The 21,985-nt window shown below is 43.1% G+C and overlaps 1 protein-coding gene across 4 annotated transcripts in view; it reads left to right on the plus strand.

Annotated features, from left to right (window-relative positions):
• Positions 1 to 14,296: 14,296 nt before the first annotated feature.
• The window catches only part of ARHGAP44 (Rho GTPase activating protein 44), a 413,328-nt gene continuing 405,639 nt past the window's right edge, over positions 14,297 to 21,985 (plus strand). For all 4 annotated transcript variants that reach the window (XR_003856511.1, XR_003856512.1, XM_029600314.1 and 1 more), the window contains exon 1: positions 14,297 to 14,638. Coding sequence is in view for 2 of the 4 variants with exons in the window: in XM_029600314.1 (XP_029456174.1) it covers positions 14,586 to 14,638 (53 nt within the window). In the remaining 2 variants the exon portion in view is untranslated. The remainder of the gene's footprint in view (positions 14,639 to 21,985) is intronic.

The raw sequence follows: 21,985 nt of genomic DNA on the forward strand, positions 1-21,985 counted from the left end.
TAAGGCAATATCATCGCTCACCGCAATTGAAGAATTTTAGCTAATATTTAGATAACTATGTAGAGGAGAGAAATTGGTCTATATGAGTTTGGTTCTAAGCTATCCCTACCCGGTTTATGCAGTACCATTATTGTCGCATTCATCATAGCATGCTCCTTATCTGGAAATTCCCAAGAAAAGAAAAGCATCAATTTGTGGGAAAACTGCTTATAGAAATCTATATAGTATCCAGTAGGTCCTGGACTTTTGCCCAATGGGAGACCCATTATCAGCTTGCAAACATCTTGCACTGTCACAGGTGAAGCCAACCTGGCTGCCTGTCTCTCCGCCACCTGAGACATTACCACTCCCCTTATCCTGTAGCTAGCCTGCCCCTAGGTTTGTATATAGCTCTTCATAATAGCCTTTGAAAGAATCATTAATCTTCTTAATATCATGAGCAATCTATTCTAGCTTCATTCTAATACTATTAATTGTTGCCTGAGCTTTCCTTTTCCCTATCATCCTAGCCAACAGTGTTCCAGTCTTGTTCCCGTGTTCATAGAACTTTTGCAGGGAGAATTGTAATGCCCTCTCTAGGCCCTCAATTTGTAGCTGCTGAAGTTCATCTCTTGCCTTCTGCAAGTGCTTATAGACTCGCTGGGAGCAACTTGCCTTATGCTGATCTCTAAAGCCCTAATATGTCGCTCTAATTACTTTTTTTCTTTCTGTTCTCTTACTTTTTTCTGGTAACTCACAAAACTAATAATTTTCCCACGAAGCACTGGCTTTAGCGCCTCCCATATCACCACTGGGTTCTGTTCTGCCTCATCATGTACCTTACTATATTCCTTTACTGCATCTTCCATCATGCCGCAGAACCTAGCATTCCCTAACAGCGCTTGGTGAAACCACCATTATTTGCTAGCCAAGCACTCTTGATAGAATTTTAATGGTAGGAGGACTGAATTGTGATCTGAAATATGACTAGTTAGAATATCCATAGATCCTGCTAGTTGTAAAAGGCTGCTCATACAAAGAAATAATCTAAACAACTACACAACTAATGTCTCTGAGAATAACATGTATAATCCCTCCTGAGGGATTCTGAATTCTCCAAGCATCTAACAGACCCATCTTGGCTATCAGCAATCTAATCCCCTCCACTTGACCCCTGGCCTGTCCTCCCTTGGAGGATCTATCTCTCATGGGATCCAGGCATGTGTTCCAATCCCCTCCGAACATGTAGGGCCACAGAGAGAAACTTTTCAATGCCCCTACTAACTCACTATAGTATTCATTCTACCCCTTATTTGGACCAAATGCACAGGCCAATGCAAATTTTTCCCCCTACAGCAAAAACTCCAAAGCAACATATCTGCCCTTAAGATATACAAGTTGTTTATTAACCGACGGCAGTAAGATTTTATATACCAAGATGCAGACCTCACACACACACATAGTTTGAGAGATATAGGAGGAATTGCAAACCTGTCCTACCCACTCACGCTGCAGTTTAGAATGTTCCATGTCACTTAAAAGAGTCTCCAGCCATAGGACCCACTAAGTTTGCATCACTCTTTTTCACATAGTCTAATATACGCTTTTGTTTTGTAGGTGTGCCTGTTCCTCTCACATTGAATGAAACTAAGTTATCCTTAAGACATGACATACCCACTTAAATTTATCATCTTAATTTCCTTGATGGATTTATGAATATGGCATTTTTGACATGCTTCTGCTGTGATCTCCTCCTCTCTGGTCTATTTAGTCTCCCACCTGACCTGAACTGCAGCCACACTTGGGTATAAGGAGATCCTCTTCTCCACATTACCACCATCCCCTCATCCCTCAGATTATCTCTGTCCAGGTTGCACCTCCCCTCCCTTCCCTACAAGCAAAGCATCCAACTACATACTTCCTGTTCCTTCCTCTCCCCTTCTTCTCTCCTTGCTGCTCCTCCCCTCCCTCTCCTCCCTTCCCACCTAGACCCCTGTTTCATAACTGGTATCAAGCAGGATACAAAGTTTCACCAAAGACATGTTCTCACTTCCGGTCCAAGGTTCTCCTTTCATTTGGGAGGTGATGACAACTCTCTGATATGAAGAAACAAAGACAATCTTTCGTCGTTTGTGTAAAAAGCAGTCTTGTATAAAGTTGCCAAAATAATCACATGAATGAAAAGCTCCATGTCAGCATTGTTTCAGGCTTGCGGCTTTTACTTAATCGGTGTGCATAGCAGTAGGCTCAGGTTCATGATGCACATCCTGTTTAGAACCACTGGTGATTACCCTATAGGAGCTTACTATCATAGGCTCCCACATGGAGGAGCTAACACCCTTTCTGGTACAAATTCTGTCCCATCCGATTCAGATGGAACAATCCTCTTAGTAGATACATACATAGCAGAAACAATTTAATGTGAACAAGTGTAAAATATTACACATAGGGAAAATTAATCCCAATAATATCACATGATGCTAGGCTCTGTGTTAGGATTCACTACCCAGGAAAAGGAGCCCTTTAAGATATTGTGGACAATTATCTTAAAATCTTTGATTTAGTGTGCAGCAGTGGTCAAAAAGGTAAATAGAATGTTAGGAATTATTTAGAAAGGAATAGAGAACAAAACTGGTTGGAAAAGTGTGAAGAAAAGGAGGATGATATATTTTATGATGATTTTTGCCATTCTTGGATTTTATTCTTCAAGTTGCAGTAAATATTTTTTATTTGTCTATTGCCTAATGTTTTATCCCTCCTTAAAAACCTGACTGAAGAGAGTTTTCCTACGTGAATATGATTGGATGAGTGTGTGAAAAAGATCCCCCATATCATCAAGGTCCCCAGAGGCTTAGTCTTCCATCCTGCCAAGTGGTCCTCCTCCCTGCTGCACCCAGGCTTAGAAGTTTGATGGTTGAGAGGAAGATTAGAGACCCAGGAAGGTGATATTGGCCCTGGGACTTGCTGTAACCTCTGCATTAGGTATTCTAAAACCAACAGAGGCTTACCCAGTTATTAGTCAGGAAAACTTAGGTAAGCCAATGCTTAACCCTGGGAATGAGAACAAGAAATAAATCAATTATTGGGTATCTGTCCCTGCTCTCCTTGGGCCCTGTTTCCATTCCCGCTGATCACTAATGTAAGTAAATACTTTTGCTTTAATTATTCACAGGCAGAGGGGGAGAAGAGTGAGTGTATGTGTAAGCATGAGGGAATGTGCAAGTGAATCAGTGATTATGTGTGTGAGTGTGACTGAGTGTGCGAGTCAGTGAGCATGTGTATGAATATGTGTCGGTGAGATTGCAAGTGCATCAACATCTGTGTCTGTCAGTGAGCAGCGAGAGAAAGTAAGTCAGCATGTTTGTTAGCATGATTGAGTGTGTAAGTCAATTAATATATGTATGAGCGTGAGTGTATGTGTGCGAGTAAACATATGCTGGTGGCTGAAGAGGATCAGTATTGCTTTGGAAAATCTTAGGACTTAAAAAAGTTTGGGAAAAGTTGAAATAGTGGGGTATATTTTGTGTGTGTGTGTGTGTGTGTGTGTCTGAGATAGACCATCGGGTGATATATATAGACCATTGAGGCGGGTGTTGTGATATTTTATGGGGGGGGGTGATTTTTAGAGGAGTGAGTGATGAGTGAATGTGACTATATGATATTAGTGGGTTAGGGTTGAGGGTATGGGTTGTTATTATTGAGGGCATGTCTGGACAATTTGTACAGTAAAGTCATTATAATATATGCTTTGAAGATGAAGGTATATGTATATGATGATATGTACTGTCTGATATGATGTTGTTATAAGATTGTGTATTTAAAATATTTTGTATGTATGATGATAAGTGCAATACAATAAAATGTTCACAGTTTTGGAAATTGAATAATAAGTATAATAAATTTTATTAACCATGTAATAACAAATAAGAGTGATTAGTTATATGATTCCCTATTGTGTTGGGTATTGAGATAAAAGCAAGCCAGAGAGAGTTATTATTATTGTATCAGATTCAAAAGCAAGCATCGGGTGGTAATAGTTTAGAATTTGTGTGCACCTAAGTAAAAAGGTTGAAAAAGGTTAGTTACCTTGAAAGGGTGTTAGAGTATTTTGTTTGATTTGAGTAGAGGCCAACATTTGTTAAACAGAAAGATTAGCAGTGAGTCACCCAGGCTTACTAACTAAAGTTTAAATAAGCAAAAGGATTGTGCAGTACTAACTTGCCTTGAAGCACAAGATATATTGTAAGGGAAGAACTCAGTAACTCTTAATCCAGTAGGAGCATTAAAAGGAGAAGATCATCTTGCTGGGGGATGAAGAGGATCAGTAAGAATCGCTTTGGGAAATCTTAGGACTTAAAAATGTTTGGGGAGAGGTGAAATAGGGAGGTATATTCTTTAGTGTGTGTGTGTGTATGTGTGTGATATAAAAAGCAAGCCAGAGGTAGTTAATAGTTAGAATTTGTGTGTGTCTGAAATAATAAGCAAGCCAGAGAAAGTTAATTCTAGTGTCTGTCTTACCATCCCAACCACCCCTAGCACATCCTTTGATTTATAAACAAGAGACACTTTCTTATTAAAAATCAATCAAGCTCTTACCTAAACTACACACCAGCCCATTGTAGGTAACTACCAGATTAATAGTGAATACACCAATAAATGTAAAGGATGCTAATTGTAGGCATGCCTACTCCCATAGCAACCTAAACTTAACTAGGAACTCAATAAAATTAAGATGAAAGCAGCAGTCCAGCAGTAAGCAGGGCCTTCCAGTCTTTTGCATTGAGTGTCACATGTATGTTCTTTTACCTCCTGGTGAGAGGTTGTATGTGTGCACCCAGCAGTGCAAAGAGATTCTGGCTCTCAGAGAACAATTCCAATCTCTGGAGGCTAGAGTGGAAGACTGGAGGAGCTGAGGCAGACAGAGATGTATATAAATGAAACTTTCAGGGACATAGTAGCCAAGTCCAAAATCCAGTCTGGAAGCCCTGGTACTGCCTAGGATTAGGAAGACTTCTTGATTGTAGAGCACTACCCTGGTATACCAGGAAGTGATCCTGTACCAAAGACCTGCTCTCTAGATGATATGTTGTCCTCTCACACTAAGGATGAATCTCCCAGGGCTACTGCCCAAGAGGGAAGGGTTAGTTCAGCCATTATAGTTGGTGATTTGATTATTAGGAATGTAGATAGCTGGGTGGCTGGTGGACTTGAGGACCACCTGGTAACTTGCCTGCCTGGTGGGAAGGAGGCAGACCTCATGCGCCACCTAGATAGAATTTTAGACTGTGCTGGGGAGGAGTCAGCTGTCATGGTATATGTGGGCACCAATGACATAGGGAAATGTGGGAGGGAGGTTCTGGAAGTGAAATTTAGGATTTTAGTTAGAAAGCTAAAATCCAGAACCTCCAGGGTAGCATTCTCTGAAATGCTCCGTTCCACATGCAGGTCCCCAGAGATAGGCAGCAGGGAAGAGGGATTTAGTTTTATAAGAAAATGGGAAAGGGGGAGTCTTTTCTGAAAGGATAGGCTCTACCTTAACCAGGGTGGAACCAAGAGGCTGGCACTAACCTTTAAAAAGGAGATAGAGCAGCTTTTAAATTAGAACAAGAGGGAAAGCTGACAGTCGCTCAGCAGCACATAGTTTGGAGGGTGGCATCTTCAAACAATACTAATGAAACAGGAAAGTTAGGGCATCCCAACAGAGAGGTTCCAATAAAAGAAAAAGTAGTCCATGTGCCTATAAATAAAGAATCACCTGAGCTAAATAATTCCAAATTATCCCTATCAATTACAAAGTAGGTTGTTAATACAAAAAAAACCCAAAAAAACAAAACATACTTTGAATTGTCTGTATGCCAGTGCCAGAAGTCTAAGAAATAAGATGGGAAAGTTTACAGTGTATAGCAGTGAATGATGAGATAGACATAATTGGCATCTCAGAGCCCTAGTGGAAGGAGGATAACCAATGGGACAGTGCTATACCGGGGTACAAATTATATCACAATGATGGGGAGGATCAAATTGGTGTGTGTGTGTGTGGGGGGGGGGGGGGGGGGGGGGCGCTTTATGTCCAGGATGTCATAGAGTTAAACAGAATAAAGATCTTACAAGAGACTAAATACATAGTAGAATCTTTATGGGTAGAAATCACATGTGAGTAGGGTAAGAGTATAGCGATAGGAGTATACTACCATCCACCTAGCTAAAATGATGAGATGGACAATGAAATGCTAAGAGAAATCAGGGAAGCTAACCAATTTGGCAGTGCAATAATAATGAGAGATTTCAATTACCCCAATATTGAATTGGTAAAAGTAAGATTAGAACATGCTAGAGAAATAAAATTCCTAGATGGAACAAATGACTGCTTCATGGAACAATTGGTTCAGGAACTAATGAGAGAAGGAGCTATTTTAGATATAATTCTTAGTGGAATGCAGGATTTGGTGAGAGAGGTAATGGTGGTGGGGCCACTTGGTAATGATCATAACATGATTAAATCTGAACTAATGAATGGAAGGGGAAATTATGTAAATCTACAGCTCTAACATTAAACTTTCAAAAGGGAAATTTTCATAAAATGAGGAAAATAGTTAGAAAAAAAATGAAAGGTGCAGCTAACAGGCATGGACATTGTGTAAAAATACCATCTTAGAAGCGCAAACCTGATGTTGTTGTGGGTCCCAGCCGTGGAGGACCATGGCTGACCCGCGTGAGCCAGCTCCTGATCCTGCTTCTGATCCAGCTCCGCTCCGGTCCTCACTCCTTCCTTCGTACTCCAGTTCCTGTGTTCCTCCTCAGCTTGATCTCCTGATTCTGACTCTTGGCTTGTCTCTCATCTTCGTTTGTCTGATGCCTGTCCCGACCCCTGGCCTGGTTTCTTCATCTCTGCTTGCCTGCTGCCTTCCCCGGATCCTCTGACTGAACTCTCGTATTGCATCTTCGCTGCCATCCCTGACCCGGACTCTTGACCATGTCTTTACCTTGCCTCTCCTGTTTCACCAAGGCAACCCGCACCTAAGCCCTATCGGCCCCTGTACCCAAGGGTTCAACCTGCGGGGAACGAGGGCTGGTATAGGTGAAGCTCCAGCTACCGGCGACAGGAACCATGTAGGGCCGTCCATCTGTGGTAGCGCTAACCCTCGTCCCGGCTTAAGGGTCCACAACCCTAACAGATGTATTCCATGCCTTAAGAAAAGTGGAAGGAAGGCCAAACGATTACTGGCATAGTTAAAAGGCAAGGTGAAAGAGGCTATTATAGCCAAAAAAAATGTATTTCAAAAACTGGAAGAAGGATCCATCTGAAGAAAATAGGAAAAAGCATAGGCATTGTCAAGTTAATTGTGAAACATTGATAGGGCAGGCTAAGAGAGAATTTGAAATGAAGTTGGCCATAGAAGCAAAAAGTCATAATAAAAACTTTTAAAAATATACCCAAAGCAGGAAACTTGCAAGGGAGTCAGTTGGACTGTTAGATGATTGAAGGGTTAAAGGGGCATTCAGGGAAGATAAGGCCATCACGGAAAGACTAATAAATTCTTTGCTTCTGTGCTTACTAATGAGTATGTTAAGGCGATACCAGTTCTGGAGATGGCTTTCAAAGATGATGATTTGGATAAACTAAACCAAGTCACGGTGAACCTGGAAGATGTAGTAGGCCAGATTGACAAATTGAAAAGTAGCAAATTGCCTGGACCGGATAGGAGGTTATGACCTTTTGTGGATTGCAAACTGGTTAAGAGACAGGAAACATAGAGTAGGATTAAATGGTCAGTTTTCTCAGTGGATAAAAGTAAACAGTGAAGTGCCTCAGGAATCTGAACTTGGACTGGTGCTTTTCAATATATTTATAAATGATCTGGAAGGGATACGACAAGTGAGGTGATCAAATTTGCAGATGACACAAATTATTCACAGTAGATAAATCACATGAGGATAGTGATAAATTGCAAGAGAACTTTGCGAGACTAGAAGATTGGGCATCCAAATGGCAGGTGAAATTTAATGTGGACAAGTGCAAGGTGATGCAAATAGGGAAAAATAACCCATACTGTAGCTACATGATATTAGGCTCCATATTAGGAGTTACCATCCAGGAAAAAGATTTGGGGTTCAGAGCGAATAATGCATTGAAATCTTTGGCTCAGTGTGCTGCAGTGGCCAAAAAATCAAAGAGAATGTTAGGGATTTTTAGGAAGGGAATAAAACGGAGGATGTCATAATGCCTCTGTATCACTCAATGGTTAGACCATACCTTGAATACTCTGTGCAGTTCTGGTCGCTGCATCTCAAAAACGATATAGTTGCACTGAAGAAATTACATAGAAGTGCGACCAAAATGATAAAGGGCATTAAACTGCTCCCCTACGAAGAAAGGTTAAAGAGGTTAGGGCTATTGAGCTTGGAGAAGACATGGCTAAGTTGGGATATGATAGAGGTCTATAATATCAAGAGAGGACTAGAACAGGTAAATGTGAATCGTTTATTTACTCTTTCAGATAAGAGAAGGACTAGGGAGCACTTCATGATGTTAGTAAGTAGTACATTTAAAACAAATTGGAGAAAATTCTTTTTTACTCAACGCACAATTAAGCTCTACAATTTGTTTGCAGGAGAATGTAGTTGAGCAGTTAGTGTAGCTGGGTTTAAAGTTTTGGATTTGTTCCTGGAGGAGAAGTCCATAAACTGCTATTAATCAGGGTTAACCTAGGGGTAGATTGTATAACATACGCGCGTATGTGTATGTGCGTGCGGTTCTCGGCGTGCACACATGGACGTGAAAATTTTATAACATGTGTGTGCGCCAGCACACACATGTTATAAGATTGGGTGGCTTACAATCCCCCCCGGGCGCAAGGTGGGGGACTTTTGCAATTTTCGTGCGGCAACGCAATCGGGCCTTCCCCAGTTCCTTCCCAGTCTGCTGCTTAATTGGAGCGGACTGAGAGGGAATGTCCCTACCCCCCTACAACTCCCTCCCTCTTCCCCTCTCCTCTCCTCTCCTCCCCACCCCCTAAACCCTACCTATCTATCCTTTTATTATTTCTTTTACTACTTACTTCAGGGCCCGAGCTGAAGTAAGTTGCGTGCGCCGGCCGGCTGCTGGTGCGCAAATCTTCAGGACAGCATTCAATGGCGCTGACCCGGCCTGCCCCCCGCCTCGTCCCTCCATACCCAGACCCTGCCCCCCCGCTCGTCCCTTTGAAGAGGCTCGCCACTTGTACGTGTACCGGGGTTTATGTGCATGGCTGGGCCTCTTTGAAAATTTGTGTGGCGCACAAGGCCCGGCCATGCACGTAAACCCCGGATTTTACATGTGCAGGCCTTTTAAAATCCTGCCGTTAAAGAATAGCCAGTGCTATTACTGGCATTTGTAGCATGGGATCTATTTAACGTTTGGGTACCTGCCAGGTACTTGTAACCTGGATTGGCCATTGTTGGAAACAGGATGCTAGGCTTGATGAACCCTAGGTCTGACCCAGTAGGGCAACTTCTTATGTTCTTAATATGTATGTGTATAAGAGAGAAAGAAGAAAATTAGTGTACACCCGCACTCCCAACTAATTCACAACCATCTCAGGGTGACTGGAATCAAAAGCTCCCAGAAATGGAGAGCAGGAGATTTTAAAATATCTTTATTAGCTTTAATTATTGGATTTTTGTTGCGCTGGAGGTGGATTCTTGGGCTGAGGTGGGGTTGACACAACCCGTAGGCAAGAACATATGGGTCCCCACCATCAGCAGGTGGACCGGCCTGAAGCTAGAGGCCACTGGAGCTTCACCTATACCAGCCCACATTCCCCTCAGGTTGAGCCTTTGGGTGCCGGGGCCAGCAGGACATAGGCGGGCCTCGAGATTAGGTGCAGGTAATAGGTGGTTCAGCCCAGAGACAGCAGCCAGCAGGTCCTATCCCAGACGGGATGTGGAACAGAAACTCAAGCACCAAGGAACAAGGAGAGACTGAAGGTGCCTGAGCAAAGGAAGGACAAAGCCTTAATAGTACACGTCCAGAGGATAGAGACAGAGGCGGCACTGTAGAGCTTGAATGGAAGCTGGCGGCACTTGGAAGGTGTAGTAAGCAACGCGGAACTCTGGACTCAAGAAAGTCTATAGCGTAGTCGTTTGTAGCAATGGTCAGGACATGGAGAAAGCAGGCATGGTCAAACATAGCAATGATCAAAGCTTGAAGAAGGTAGGTGTGGTCTGATGTAGCAATGGTCAGGGCACGGAGAAGGCAGGCATTGTCAGACGTAACAATGGTCAAGGCATGGAGAAGGCAGGCGAGGTCAGACGTAGTAATGGTCGGGGCATGGGCAAGTGTAGTGGTGGTCAGGCTTGGAGAAGGCAGGCAAGGTCAGGCGTAGCAGTGGTCAGCTTGGAGAAGGCAGGCAAGGTCAGGCGTAGCAGTGGTCTAGCTTGGAGAAGGCAGGAAAGGTCAGGCGTAGCAGTGGTCAGAACCAGGAAGTCAATCAGCACACAGACGAAACAAACACGGGCCTAGGAACTAGGAATCCACAGGAACACAAACAAGACAAGTACGGAGGCAACAAGTACTCAGTAATCTGGAACAGGAGACCTGTTGCAAAGGCAGCGCTACAGTGCGAGGCCTGAGCATTTATGCGCTGAGGGATCTGACGTCAGCATCCGGGTCCACGGCCAGGTTCCCGCCGTGGGCCCTTTAAAAGGTTCACTGATGCACGTGTGCGCGCCTAGAGAGGGTCGCGGCGCTGCCGGTGGCGTCTCTCTGCAAACCCAGCGGAGAGGCCCGAAGGATGGAGGCATCTTGGCTGGAGGTCCTGGGAAGTGGAGCAGGATCGGAGGCGCTGGTGGAAGTCCGAGATCGGGGCTGGCGGCCCACTGTCGCTAGCGACGGAGCGCTGGAGCCTGAAGACTGTGAAGAGAGGTGAGAGGGCTGTACTGTGGGGCTGCAGCAGGCGGCGAGCGTAACAGTTTTATGTTTATTGTTTTGGAATATTTTATTGGTGTTTGAGAAATATGTATATGAGTTTTGGTCTGCCTCTGAATGTATGCATATGTTTCTTTAGTATGCTTCCACTCTAAGCAATATCTTTAGATATTGCTTAGAGTCTCTATAATTTGTAGAGTTCTTTTTCCTGATTTGTTTGAATGTTTCTGAATTTTTAATTGAGTCTGTTCCTGTTTACTCTAATTTGCTCTCTGTGCCTTTCTCCTTTTCCTATTGGTCCTTTGATCCAAGGAATGCCTGGGACAGTTTATTTCCTGAAGAGACTTTCAGTTGGAAGAAGGCTTTCGGTAGGCTAACAGCTTATTCTCATCCTCTTTCAAGCTCTGAGAGGCATCATCTTTTCATCTTATATTTATTATTTCCCACAGCTACTGTCAATTTTCAGAGAAATTTATTACAGCTGTATCATCAACCTATTTGGCTACTCATGGACCTTCTCATTTACTGTGAGTGTTGAATTATTCTTCATTTTAATGTTTTTTTTTGTAACTAAGAACTGAATTTATCTGATTATCTGCAGTTGGGGAGAAGTTTAGCTGACTGTCTAGGGGTTCAAGCTAGACATCAAACGCTGAGGGCAATACAAGTTTAATTATTGATTGTTCTGTTCATCAGCTGTTTTGAAAGTATGTTTTCTTTTTATTGCTTTGATTTTCTTTTATGATTATTATTTTATATTTCTTGATTCTATTGTTTGATATTTTATGAGGAATGCTGATGTTTCTGTTGTTCCATTGCAACACTGCACCCATCCTGCTCGCGGCTGAGAAATGCAGACACTTGGCAGGTCACGAGCAGCGCCCATCCTGCTTGCAGCAAAGAGAAGCAGACACTCGGTGGTAGGGATGTGCAGAGCAAAAGTTTATGTTCATAAGTCCATAAGTCGAAAGGGGGTCCCATTTGCGGTCAATATGGACATATGGAGAATTCCATAAGTTGAGTCTATGCCCATCTGTGCAAATAAAAATTTAAACCCCTCACCCTCCTTAATCCCCCCCCCCCCCCAAGACTTAACCAAAACTCCCTGGTGGTCCAGCGGGGTCAGGACGCCATTTCTGACCTCCTTTGCGAGGAGCACGTGACGTCGGCGTCACGTCGGAGTGACGCGGCGTCACGTGATTCCCCGCGGGTTCGCTCCGGGACCCTCGTTCGACCCAAAAGGAACTTTTGGCCAGCTTGGGGGGGCCTCCTGACACCCCCAAGCTGGCCAAAAGTTCCTTTTGGGTCGAACGAGGGTCCCGGAGCGAACCCGCGGGGAATCACGTGACGCCGCGTCACTCTGACGTGGCGCCGACGTCACGTGCTCCTCGCAAAGGAGTTCAGAAATGGCAGAAATGGCGTCCTGACTCCTCGCTGGACCACCAGGGAGTTGTGGTAAGTCTTTGGGGGGGGATTAAGGAAGGTGAGGGGTTTAAATTTTTATTTTGGATCAACAATCGCGATTTCCAACGTATTCAACATAGCTATGTTGAATACGTTGGAAATCCGATCGTTTTCGCCTCATCACTTTTTTAAGTTAAAAAAAAAAAAAGTAGCGTTTTACATTTAAGTTCAAAACGAATGCACACCCCTACTCGGTGGACCATGAGCAGCGCTCATATTGCTCGTGGCTGAGAGAAGCAGAGTTTTGGTGAGCCAACAACATGCAAATGCATGTTGATGGCCCTATTAGGTATGCGCGTGATTCAGTAAGTAAAATGTGCAGCCAAGTCGCACATTTTACTCTAAGAAATTAGCGCCGACCCAAAAGTAGGCGCGATTCAGTAAGTAAGAAATTAGCTTTTCTGTGCACCCTCCGACTTAATATCAAGGCGATATTAAGTCGGAGGTCCCCAAAAGTAAAAAAAAGTAAAAAAAAAAAAAAAAAAATTTTGAATTCGGCCCGCGGCTGTCGGGCCGAAAACCGGACGCTCAATTTTGCCGGCATCCGGTTTCTGAGCCCGTGGCTGTCAGCGGGCTCGAGAACCGACGCCGGCAAAATTGAGCGTCGGCTGTCAAACCCGCTGACAGCCGCCGCTCCTGACAAAAAGGAGGCGCTAGGGACGCGCTAGTGTCCCTAGCGCCTCCTTTTCCCCGTTTTTCCCGCGTCACCTCATTTAAATACTGAATCGCCCGCGCGCGCCGGGAGAGCGGGCATTCGTCCGCTCTCCCGCGGTCTTACAGTATCGACCTGTTGGTGATTTAGGCAGTCACCTAGGGCACCAGCCATTAGGGGGGGCCATTTGGGGCCACTAACGGAGCCTATCCCGCTCGTGGCAGAAAAGAGTAAAAACTCGGTGGGCCACAAGCAGGGGCCATCCTGCTCGCGGCTCAGAGAAGCACACAATCGGCGAGCCACGAGTAGCATCTCAGCAAATGAGGTTGGGACTAGGGCCAGGGTGGGACTGGGGGGGGGGGGGGGGTGTCTAATACCCTTGCACCAGCCTTGCCTGCCCACTGAAAATGCAGGCCCTGCCCTATGAACGGGTGATCATGAATTTTTTTCAAGGCTTCATGCGATCATTCATTCTTATGCATGCAAATTAAATGAGGATACCACAGCCCAGATTTGTTATGCAATTTTTAATTTTTGTATTTTTCTTCAATTAATGATGGTATAGATTTTTCCATCTAATGATAAACTATTTGTGTCTCCTGCATTTTGAGTGCTTTTGTGAAAGATTGGCATTTTGAGAGGTTCCCTGCTGTTATTCAGTTGTTGAAATTGATTGCTCTTTTCAGACACTGCCTTGTTTGTTGATGGTCGTCCCCATGGGAGTGAATGCTGCTAATAAACAGCAGAGTGAATGCCAGCTAGGGTGAAAGAGTTTTAGGCTTATGCAAAATATACATGTATGTATAAAAATTCCTAACATACTTTTTAATATATTTAGAGGTGTGTGTGTGTGTGTGAGAGAGAGAGAGAGAGAAACAGAGATATGGTGAGGGGGATACCAGGGCACTCCCCATAGCCAAATGACCTGGATCTGGGCTACGGCTCCCAAAATATCTTTAAAAACGTGTAAGGAATTTTTAGACATCTCCACGGGCACTTCACATAGCCAAGCGTTTCTAATACGTTTTTGAATATATTTGGGGAGTTGTAGCAAAAGACCCTTCAGGTCACTTGGCTCTGTAAAGTGCCAGTGGAATGTCACGGCGTTCCCCTCCCCCCTGGCCCTTTTCGAGCCCTGTCAGTAGAATGGAATCGCCGACCCAAGCAGGAAAGAAAAACCTACAACTCCCACCGTGCTCTGGGGCTGCCGCGCATGCAGAGAGGCTAGCCGGCTCGGGTTCTGGAAGAAGGGAGGCGGGGAAAGAGAGAGAGAGAGAGAGAGAGCGAGAGCGAGACAGACCTGTGCATCCGTACGGCAGATGCAAGAGGAGCTCGTGCCAGGGATCGGTGGGGTTTAGCCCTCGGTGTAACGCGCACGATGGGGAAAAAAGCCCACTTGAGGTGAAGGATGTGAACCGCAGGCAAGGTCTTGTCTTGTGCTTCGCTGCAGCTGCCCCTGCTTTTTTTCTGCTGCAGGAGAAATGTAATTACTGCTGAGAAAGAGGGTAGCTTCTTGCTCTTTTTTTTTTTTTTAATTTAATTTTTATTTTTTTGGCCATTGGGTCCCTATCACGCAGCGAAAAGATGAAGAAGCAATTCAATCGGATGCGGCAGCTGGCCAACCAGACGGTGGGCAGGTAAGGGCTCGGGATCTCGCTCTTTCTCTCTTATGTTAATGTTAACCTCTAGCCTTCAATGCCTTACCTCCTCCACCGATTTACATTCTACTGATATTTTTGCAGACACAACCTCCCCCCCCCCCCCCCAACACCTCCCCACCTCCTCCCACCTAGAGAAGGTGAGTTCAATGGGAAATGGAGGCCTCATAGGTTAAGATGCACATTGCAGAAGCGGGAACCAGCTATAATGTTTATATACGTGTTACATCCACAGTACATGTGTGGGTTGTGCACAGTACTATGCATCGTTCATGCCTATCCGGTCTGCACTTGTGATGATACTTCACTTGTGATGCTGCTTATCTTGCAAGTAAAACGTGTCTGTACCCTATTATTCATCTGATTTTGTGGATCGTTTTTAATTGTGTGGTTCCCCAGAGGACAGGGAAAGTGAGTTCAAAATGAATCAACAGCATCCTCCTCCTCCTCCTCTGCTTTAGCCCAGCCTAGTCTTCCATTTCTCCTTTATCTCTGATCTTCCTGTTGGCGTAAGAGATCTGATTTTCCAGCAAGGGAAACTGGTTGGACTCGGGGCATCCCGAGCGGTGCAGCAAATACTGCAGACAACAAACAGCAAATGAAAGTTGCCGCAGGCGTTGGAGTACTGTAACCCTGCGTAAGACGATGCCGTCGCATTTCTGTGCCTTACATCCTTGCAGAGGAAAGCTCAAATGATGCAGGATATTTCCACAGATTATTTTTCGATCGCTTGCATTGTGTGTTTAAACCTCGGTGCGTCTGGAGGGTTATTGTAGGTATGTGAAGAATGTCAATTAAAAAAAAACAAAACAACAACCCGCAATCATAATCATGGTATCCCTGCAGAGACCCACTGGGATTGTGGTTCAAAAACAGAATAAACTTTCACATTAATGGTATTGTGTATTTCTCTTGTGGATGTCAGGATGTTGCAAAAAGACTGAAGTGTAGCTGGCTAGCTCAATCTGAAATCTGACCTCTAAAATCTGAGGAAGGAGAAGGATTTGATGAACTTGGAAGGGGGTTGGGAAGGGGGGGGCAGGGGGCTTGGCTGTTTGGTCGAGTTTTGGTTTCACCATCATCTTTCTCCCACCAACCCATTCGCATGATCAAATCAGAGTTTGGGAATAAGGGGTGGGGGGCGAAAAGACATGGAGAATATGCACTTATGTGAGCTTGACTTCATGTGTGCTCTGGGACTGTGTCCAAATGCATGGTTTTGTTTATTGTTGTAGATTTCTCAGCGATTTTGCAATAGCTTTCTTTTTATGAAGCCCGCTGGACATATTTTCTTTTCCTAATGAAACGTGCTCTTGTAGCTAAGGGGTTGTGGGAAGGCGACTAGATGGAATCTCATTCAGCATCCTGCACATAACAAGCCTCATAATGTCACCCCCTGGAGTAGCATATTTAGAGGAATATTTCATGTTGAAATGATTATATGTGTCTCATGTTTTGGGGGATTCCAGTTTGCCTTTAAAAAAAAAAGAAAAAGAACAATAGCCTTCTTGGTGGGTGTGCTTGCATTCTCACGCTTTCTAACAGCCCAGTCTAGAACTTGGCGCAGGGTGGCTTAGATGTGTGTTACCTACAGCCAAAGCAGTTTTGGTCTGGATGCCCTTCTTCCAGCCCATCCTGTCTGCCACCAGGCTGTATTCATTTTTTATATTAATTTCATTTCCTTACCTGACCTGGATTATTGAATAGTCCTGAGACATGCTGCTCTTCTGTGTCCCTTGTTGTTGTTTTTTTTCCCAACCTTTTGGGGGAAAATGAGCAGAAATATTCCGATTTTGGTTCAAGAAATGTTTTCCTGTGAAATCAAAGAAAGCAGGGGGACCTCAAAATCTGGTTTTCATGGTCTTACTCTAACCAGTTAATTATATGTTTAGGTTTTGAATCTTTCCTCTATGCTGGTTCAGTATCTGCACATAATCGCTTGCTGTAAATTAACAAGTGCATTATCATCATCTATGTAAGCTTTAAGCAGTATGTTCCTCATAAGTGTCATTGATTTAAGAGCAGCGAAATAATTTCCTCTGGGGTTTTTTTTTTGCAGAGTTAAATAATTGAATTTTAATAGCAGACCAAATGTCCTGGATCTCTTTGTTTTAATATTTTGCCATTTGAAGGGATTCTTGGTGGCCAAACACACATCACATGTGTTCTGAATCTCTGAAATAGTGCTAGTGAAAGATTGGATTCTTTGGAGGTTATGATACCTTGTGTTGGACTGACTTGAAAATGATCGAGTTGAAGCAGTTGAAGCTGAGACTTAGAAAATGCATAGATCCCTTCATCAGATTATAGATTGTGTGATGAGGATGCGCCAATCTTCTTAAAGTGAAATGGCCTTTTCTTCCTAGTTCTGACTAGAGAAATGCAATTCCTAGAAATTTGCAGGAAATCTGTCAAGTGAGGTAAGCCGGCGCGGAAGTTTAGTTGCATGAAGATGGGAAGAAACCGGGGAATGTAGATCTATTGCAGTTCAGAGCGAGCAGTCTGTATTGATAGCTGAATTATTGCCCAGGTAAGCATTGCGCTGTGCGGTAGTGATGTGGCAGGATTCAAGTTCCAGAGCCTTCACAGTGCAGAACTGCTGACGCTGGGTGAAGAGGCAGCAGAGCTTTCTATGTGTTTAGCTTATCAAGTCGCTTTGCTTTTGTGCCAGATACTAATGTATTTTATTTTCCCAAGAACTTATTTTCTGTTCCAACTCCTCCACAGCATCTTAGAATGTGGGGTCTTTTCCCAGATGTCCTGTTTCATGGTAGGAACTCCCATTATGCACTTCTAAATTGTTATAATATTTGAATCCTTCTCTCATGTTCTCTTCCCGGCAGCCCATATGAAAGGGTGGAAAGGGTTATTTTCCAAGACGTTGTGACTTTCAGGAGACCCCAGAAGAGGAAGGGGAGGACTCTCACGATCCTGAACCAAGGGATTTTCAGTGGAACCAAGAATTTGACATTGACATAAAGATGTCTTTGAAGTGCAGCATCTAGATATAGTAAAAAAAAAAAAAAAGGGGGGGGGGAGGGGTTTGAGGTCAGTAGGTAAGTATTGCACAGGGGTTTTAAAAAATATTCACTGAGGTAGTAGGTCGAGCTGCCATACCACAGTGTTTTAATTCCCTCCCTGCCCCCAGCTCCGATCCTAACACACCAGGAATGATGAAGCCACAGCTCCTGACTTTTTTTTTTCTGTCATTACACTGTTGCTTAGCAACAGACTCCATGCATTGAATTGCATACTCTGGCCTGCTGTGTACTATAAATACTATAGAATGCGCCCCCCCCCCCCCCCCCCCCCCGAAAATGGTGAATGTTACTGATGTTATATCAATCTAATTTCAACCAATTGGGTCACAGGATGAACTAAGATCTTAATAATATTGTATTGTGGGGAATGAGGAGCAATATTGCAAAATGTTTCTATTCAGTGGGCATAAATTCTGAAATCTGTTACAATTTTTGGGTGATGCTTTTGAAAGGAAGTGGTTAAGAAGGGATGAAGACCAGCCAATTGCTGTGAACTTTAAAAAGTCTGTACAGAAATACACATAATATGAGAAACAGCTGTGGTTGTCCAGAGCAGTATTTCTCAAGCAGGTCCTGGATTTACCTCAGGATATCCTTAGTGAAAATGCATGAGATTGCCTCCATTCCATGCAGTTGCATCTCATGCATATTCATTGTGGATATGCTGAAAAATAAGACTGGCAGACCAGCTGCTGGTCCACAGTAGAATTTGTCCTGTGTTGAAGATGCGGGGAAGGATATCACGAGGCACTGCTGGTAGGGTGACCCCTGCCCTCCAGGTACTTTCCTCTACCCCATTGCCTCCTGTGGTTGGCGGCCAAACATTCATTCTAGACGAATGAGAAGTGGAATTGTGGCATCCTTAGGCAGGAGTGGATTTGGTTTAAGAATTACCCACTGGCTGAAAAATGTAAGCCAAGTTTTAATTTCTTGAGAGGTCTGATGACGATTTTGCATTGTGCCATATTCCATTGATTTGATCCTTTTATTATACTGCAGTGGATGGCAGTTAAATTGAATATTGGGATTTTAGGGTGGGTTGGTTAGGTTTTACTGTAGCAGATTGTATATGCTTTTGCATTTGGCATTTTTACTGTAACCCACTTTGAGGCCCTAACGAATTTCGGAATATCAAAAGTACATAATCAAATAATACCACGATGTGATCCTTTCCAGGGTTTGAGAGAACAGAAGAGTTGCATTTATAGCATGCTATATATAGTGCAGGGGTGGCTAACTCCTGTCCTCGAGAGCCAAAAACAAACCAGGTTTTCCGGATATCCACAATGAATGTGCATGAGATAGATCTGCTTGCACTGCCTCCATTGTATGCAGATCTGTGTTATGCACATTCATTGTGGATATCCTGAAAACCTGGCTTGTTTGTGGCTCTTGAGGACTGGAGTTAGCCACCCCTGTATAGTGCCTTAAAGGCAGAGAGGTCTGGGAGGATTTATCCATGCCTGAAACGTTTTGAGACAACAAACAGCAAATGGTATTTTCTAACCTTACCTCTGGTTAACGTTGTAATGTATTAACTAGGAAAACGTGCTTTAAAAAAAGGTTGCATGGCCATTGGAATAAATGGAGTTTGTTTTCTTTATTCCAGTCCTACGTGAGAAGAGACTTACAAATTAAAATTAAACCAAATGATAAAAAGAAATTTAAATGTGAATTAAAAACATGGCTATTCAAAAACATTTATAATTTAACATAAAAATATCAGAATAGACATAACTACAAAAATAAGAAGGACAAAAGATAATAAATTATGAAGAATAATCAAATTCTAAATAATCAGATTCTAAAAACAACTCACTGGCTAAGACATGAAACTATCATTTCATTTCAGTTATCCATAATCTCTGACATGTAATAGATCAATTTTAATAGGTACTGGAAAATTTGACTTGATAATGCCTGCCAATGAGTACCACCTCTGTAACCAATCATTGATTGTTTGTTTGTTTGTAGAGTTATAATTATGAATGTCTTTTTGTAAACCATTGTGATCTATACATGGAATGATGGTATATAAAATGTCAAAACAAAACAAATAAATAAACACATAGGATCCTATTTATTTGTATGGCTTTATATCCCACCTTTCCAAGCATAATATTTATTTATTTATTTATTTATTTATTTAATAAAATTTGTGAATCGCTTTCCAGAGTTTACAATGAAATCTTCCAAAGCAATGAACATAAAATCATCTAAACCTAAACATAAATTAGCATCATAAAGTCATCTGTACATTAAGCTGTCATCTCTTCAAATCAAAATCACCTCAGCTTTGGCTGTTAATGCCATTCTATGTTGATCGTATCTCAGACGTCATCAGCCAGCTCTTTACCTGACGCTGCAACCTTTCCTCCATGATTGGCAGTGGGAGATCGCTCCATAGCTTAGGAATTGTCATGGAAAATGGTCCATTCTGTAATTTAACATGTCGGTAAACTTTAACGGACAGAAGCTAAAGGCGATGACAATATTGTGAACGCACATTTCCAGGTGACTTGTTTCCAACTCAAGCTATGAGACATATGTGGAGGACAAGTTCCACGCAGGATCTTGAATGTGGATGCAAGAAGTTTAAACTTGCACCAAAGTTTTATCAGCAACCAGTGAAGCTTCAGCAGGAGAGGGGCAGTTGATTCCCATCTAGAGCAGCCCATAAGAGTCCTAGCAGCCATGTTCTGAATTACTTGGAGCCTCCGCATCATAGTACCAGGGAGACCCCTAGTATTACAATAATCTAGAACTGCCATTACAAGAGCATATACCACTCATTTTAGTGCTTTAAAGCTCAAAAATGATTTTCTGTGCTTTAAAGCAAAATCAAAATGGTTAATAACAATAAAACAGTACTATATTTATTTAATTATTTAATTCTTTTCTATACCGACGTTCATGACGACAGTCATATCACATCGGTTCACATCGAACAAAGGTGAATTAACATTAACTTAATTGTTTAAGAGGGGAGGTAAGTTACAATGTAAAGGAGGGTTTCTAGAGCTTGGAGGGTAGAAGAAGTTGAAGAATGAAGTAACTATAAATATATACATAATATATAAAATCATTCAACCTGTACACTGAGGATATTGAATTCACTGTTCCCAAAGCTGCAGGGTTGGCATATAACTCCATATCAGGGGGGGGGGGGGGGCAGTGGAGCCCGTCCTGGCTTTGCCCCATTGCATGTAGGGAGATGTGATCCTGTGGTTTGTTTTTTTTTTCTTAGTGACATCAGTTTGGGAAATCAGAATTCCATCTTCCAGCATGCAGTGGGGCAAAGCCAGGACTGGCTCAGTTCATCTCCCATGACTATGGAACTCTGTGTCCTCCCTGTACGAGCAGCCGCACACTCAGCATGGGGCGCTGGAGTAAATCATCGTTTTCTGTCATTTTTCCAGAATATTTATATATTGTGAGGTCTGCGCTTTCAGCTGACTATGGGGGAATCATTCTGCTGAAGAAAGTTGAAAGAGTCAGTGGTTGATTTGTTGATGCTCCCTTGGGTGGCATTTTCTTTTCCAAAACCAGCCCCTTTCCCCAGGAGACTTTGTTTTATTTGAGACTATAGAGATTTTGGATTAGTGGGAAGGAGAAAGCGGTTATGTTTGTAAGCATTATTTCCTGAGCCACTGAGTTAGGTTTTGATCGAAATCTGGATGACAATTCACAATAGCTGCTTTTTTTTTTTTTTTGTTTTGTTTTTTTAGCTTTAAGCCTGAGCACTAGAGTATGGGAGGAGTGCTTGGCTTGCTTGTAATTGCAGCTGTTTGTCTCAGAGATAGATAAGAATTGATTTCCTTGGCTGCCACTGGAATGTGCTCCCTCTCTTTGGCAGCCTGTGAATCGAGCCCATCAAGGATCTAAGTTTGTCAGCAAAGCGCAGGCCTATAGCTGAGCTCTGCTTTTGCTGCCGGTCTAATTCTGTATCTGCACATAGGGAGTTTCCCTTTGAAAACCCAGTGGTGGGTCTATGCCGTGCAGAATCTTTTTTTTTTTTTTTTTTTACCCCATGTCCTTTGCAGTTGTGGGGATTTAAAATGAAACAACCGTGTGTACTTCTCCGGGCCTGGCCTAACTGTGTCTCTGAAAATGGCCTCCGTTTATTTTATTTTTTTTCGGTCTGGAAGGTTTCTACTCCTTTGGACTTCCAGCTCAGTCAGAATCGATCTCTACAGGGCTGTGGTTCCAGGAGCCTTCATTTGCAACTATTGGGGTTTTTACTTTTCATTTTTTTATAACCCCCCTGCAACTCCTTCCCTTCTCA

Source organism: Rhinatrema bivittatum, chromosome 4 (genome assembly GCF_901001135.1).
Source record: "Rhinatrema bivittatum chromosome 4, aRhiBiv1.1, whole genome shotgun sequence".
NCBI classification, from domain to species: domain Eukaryota; kingdom Metazoa; phylum Chordata; class Amphibia; order Gymnophiona; family Rhinatrematidae; genus Rhinatrema; species Rhinatrema bivittatum.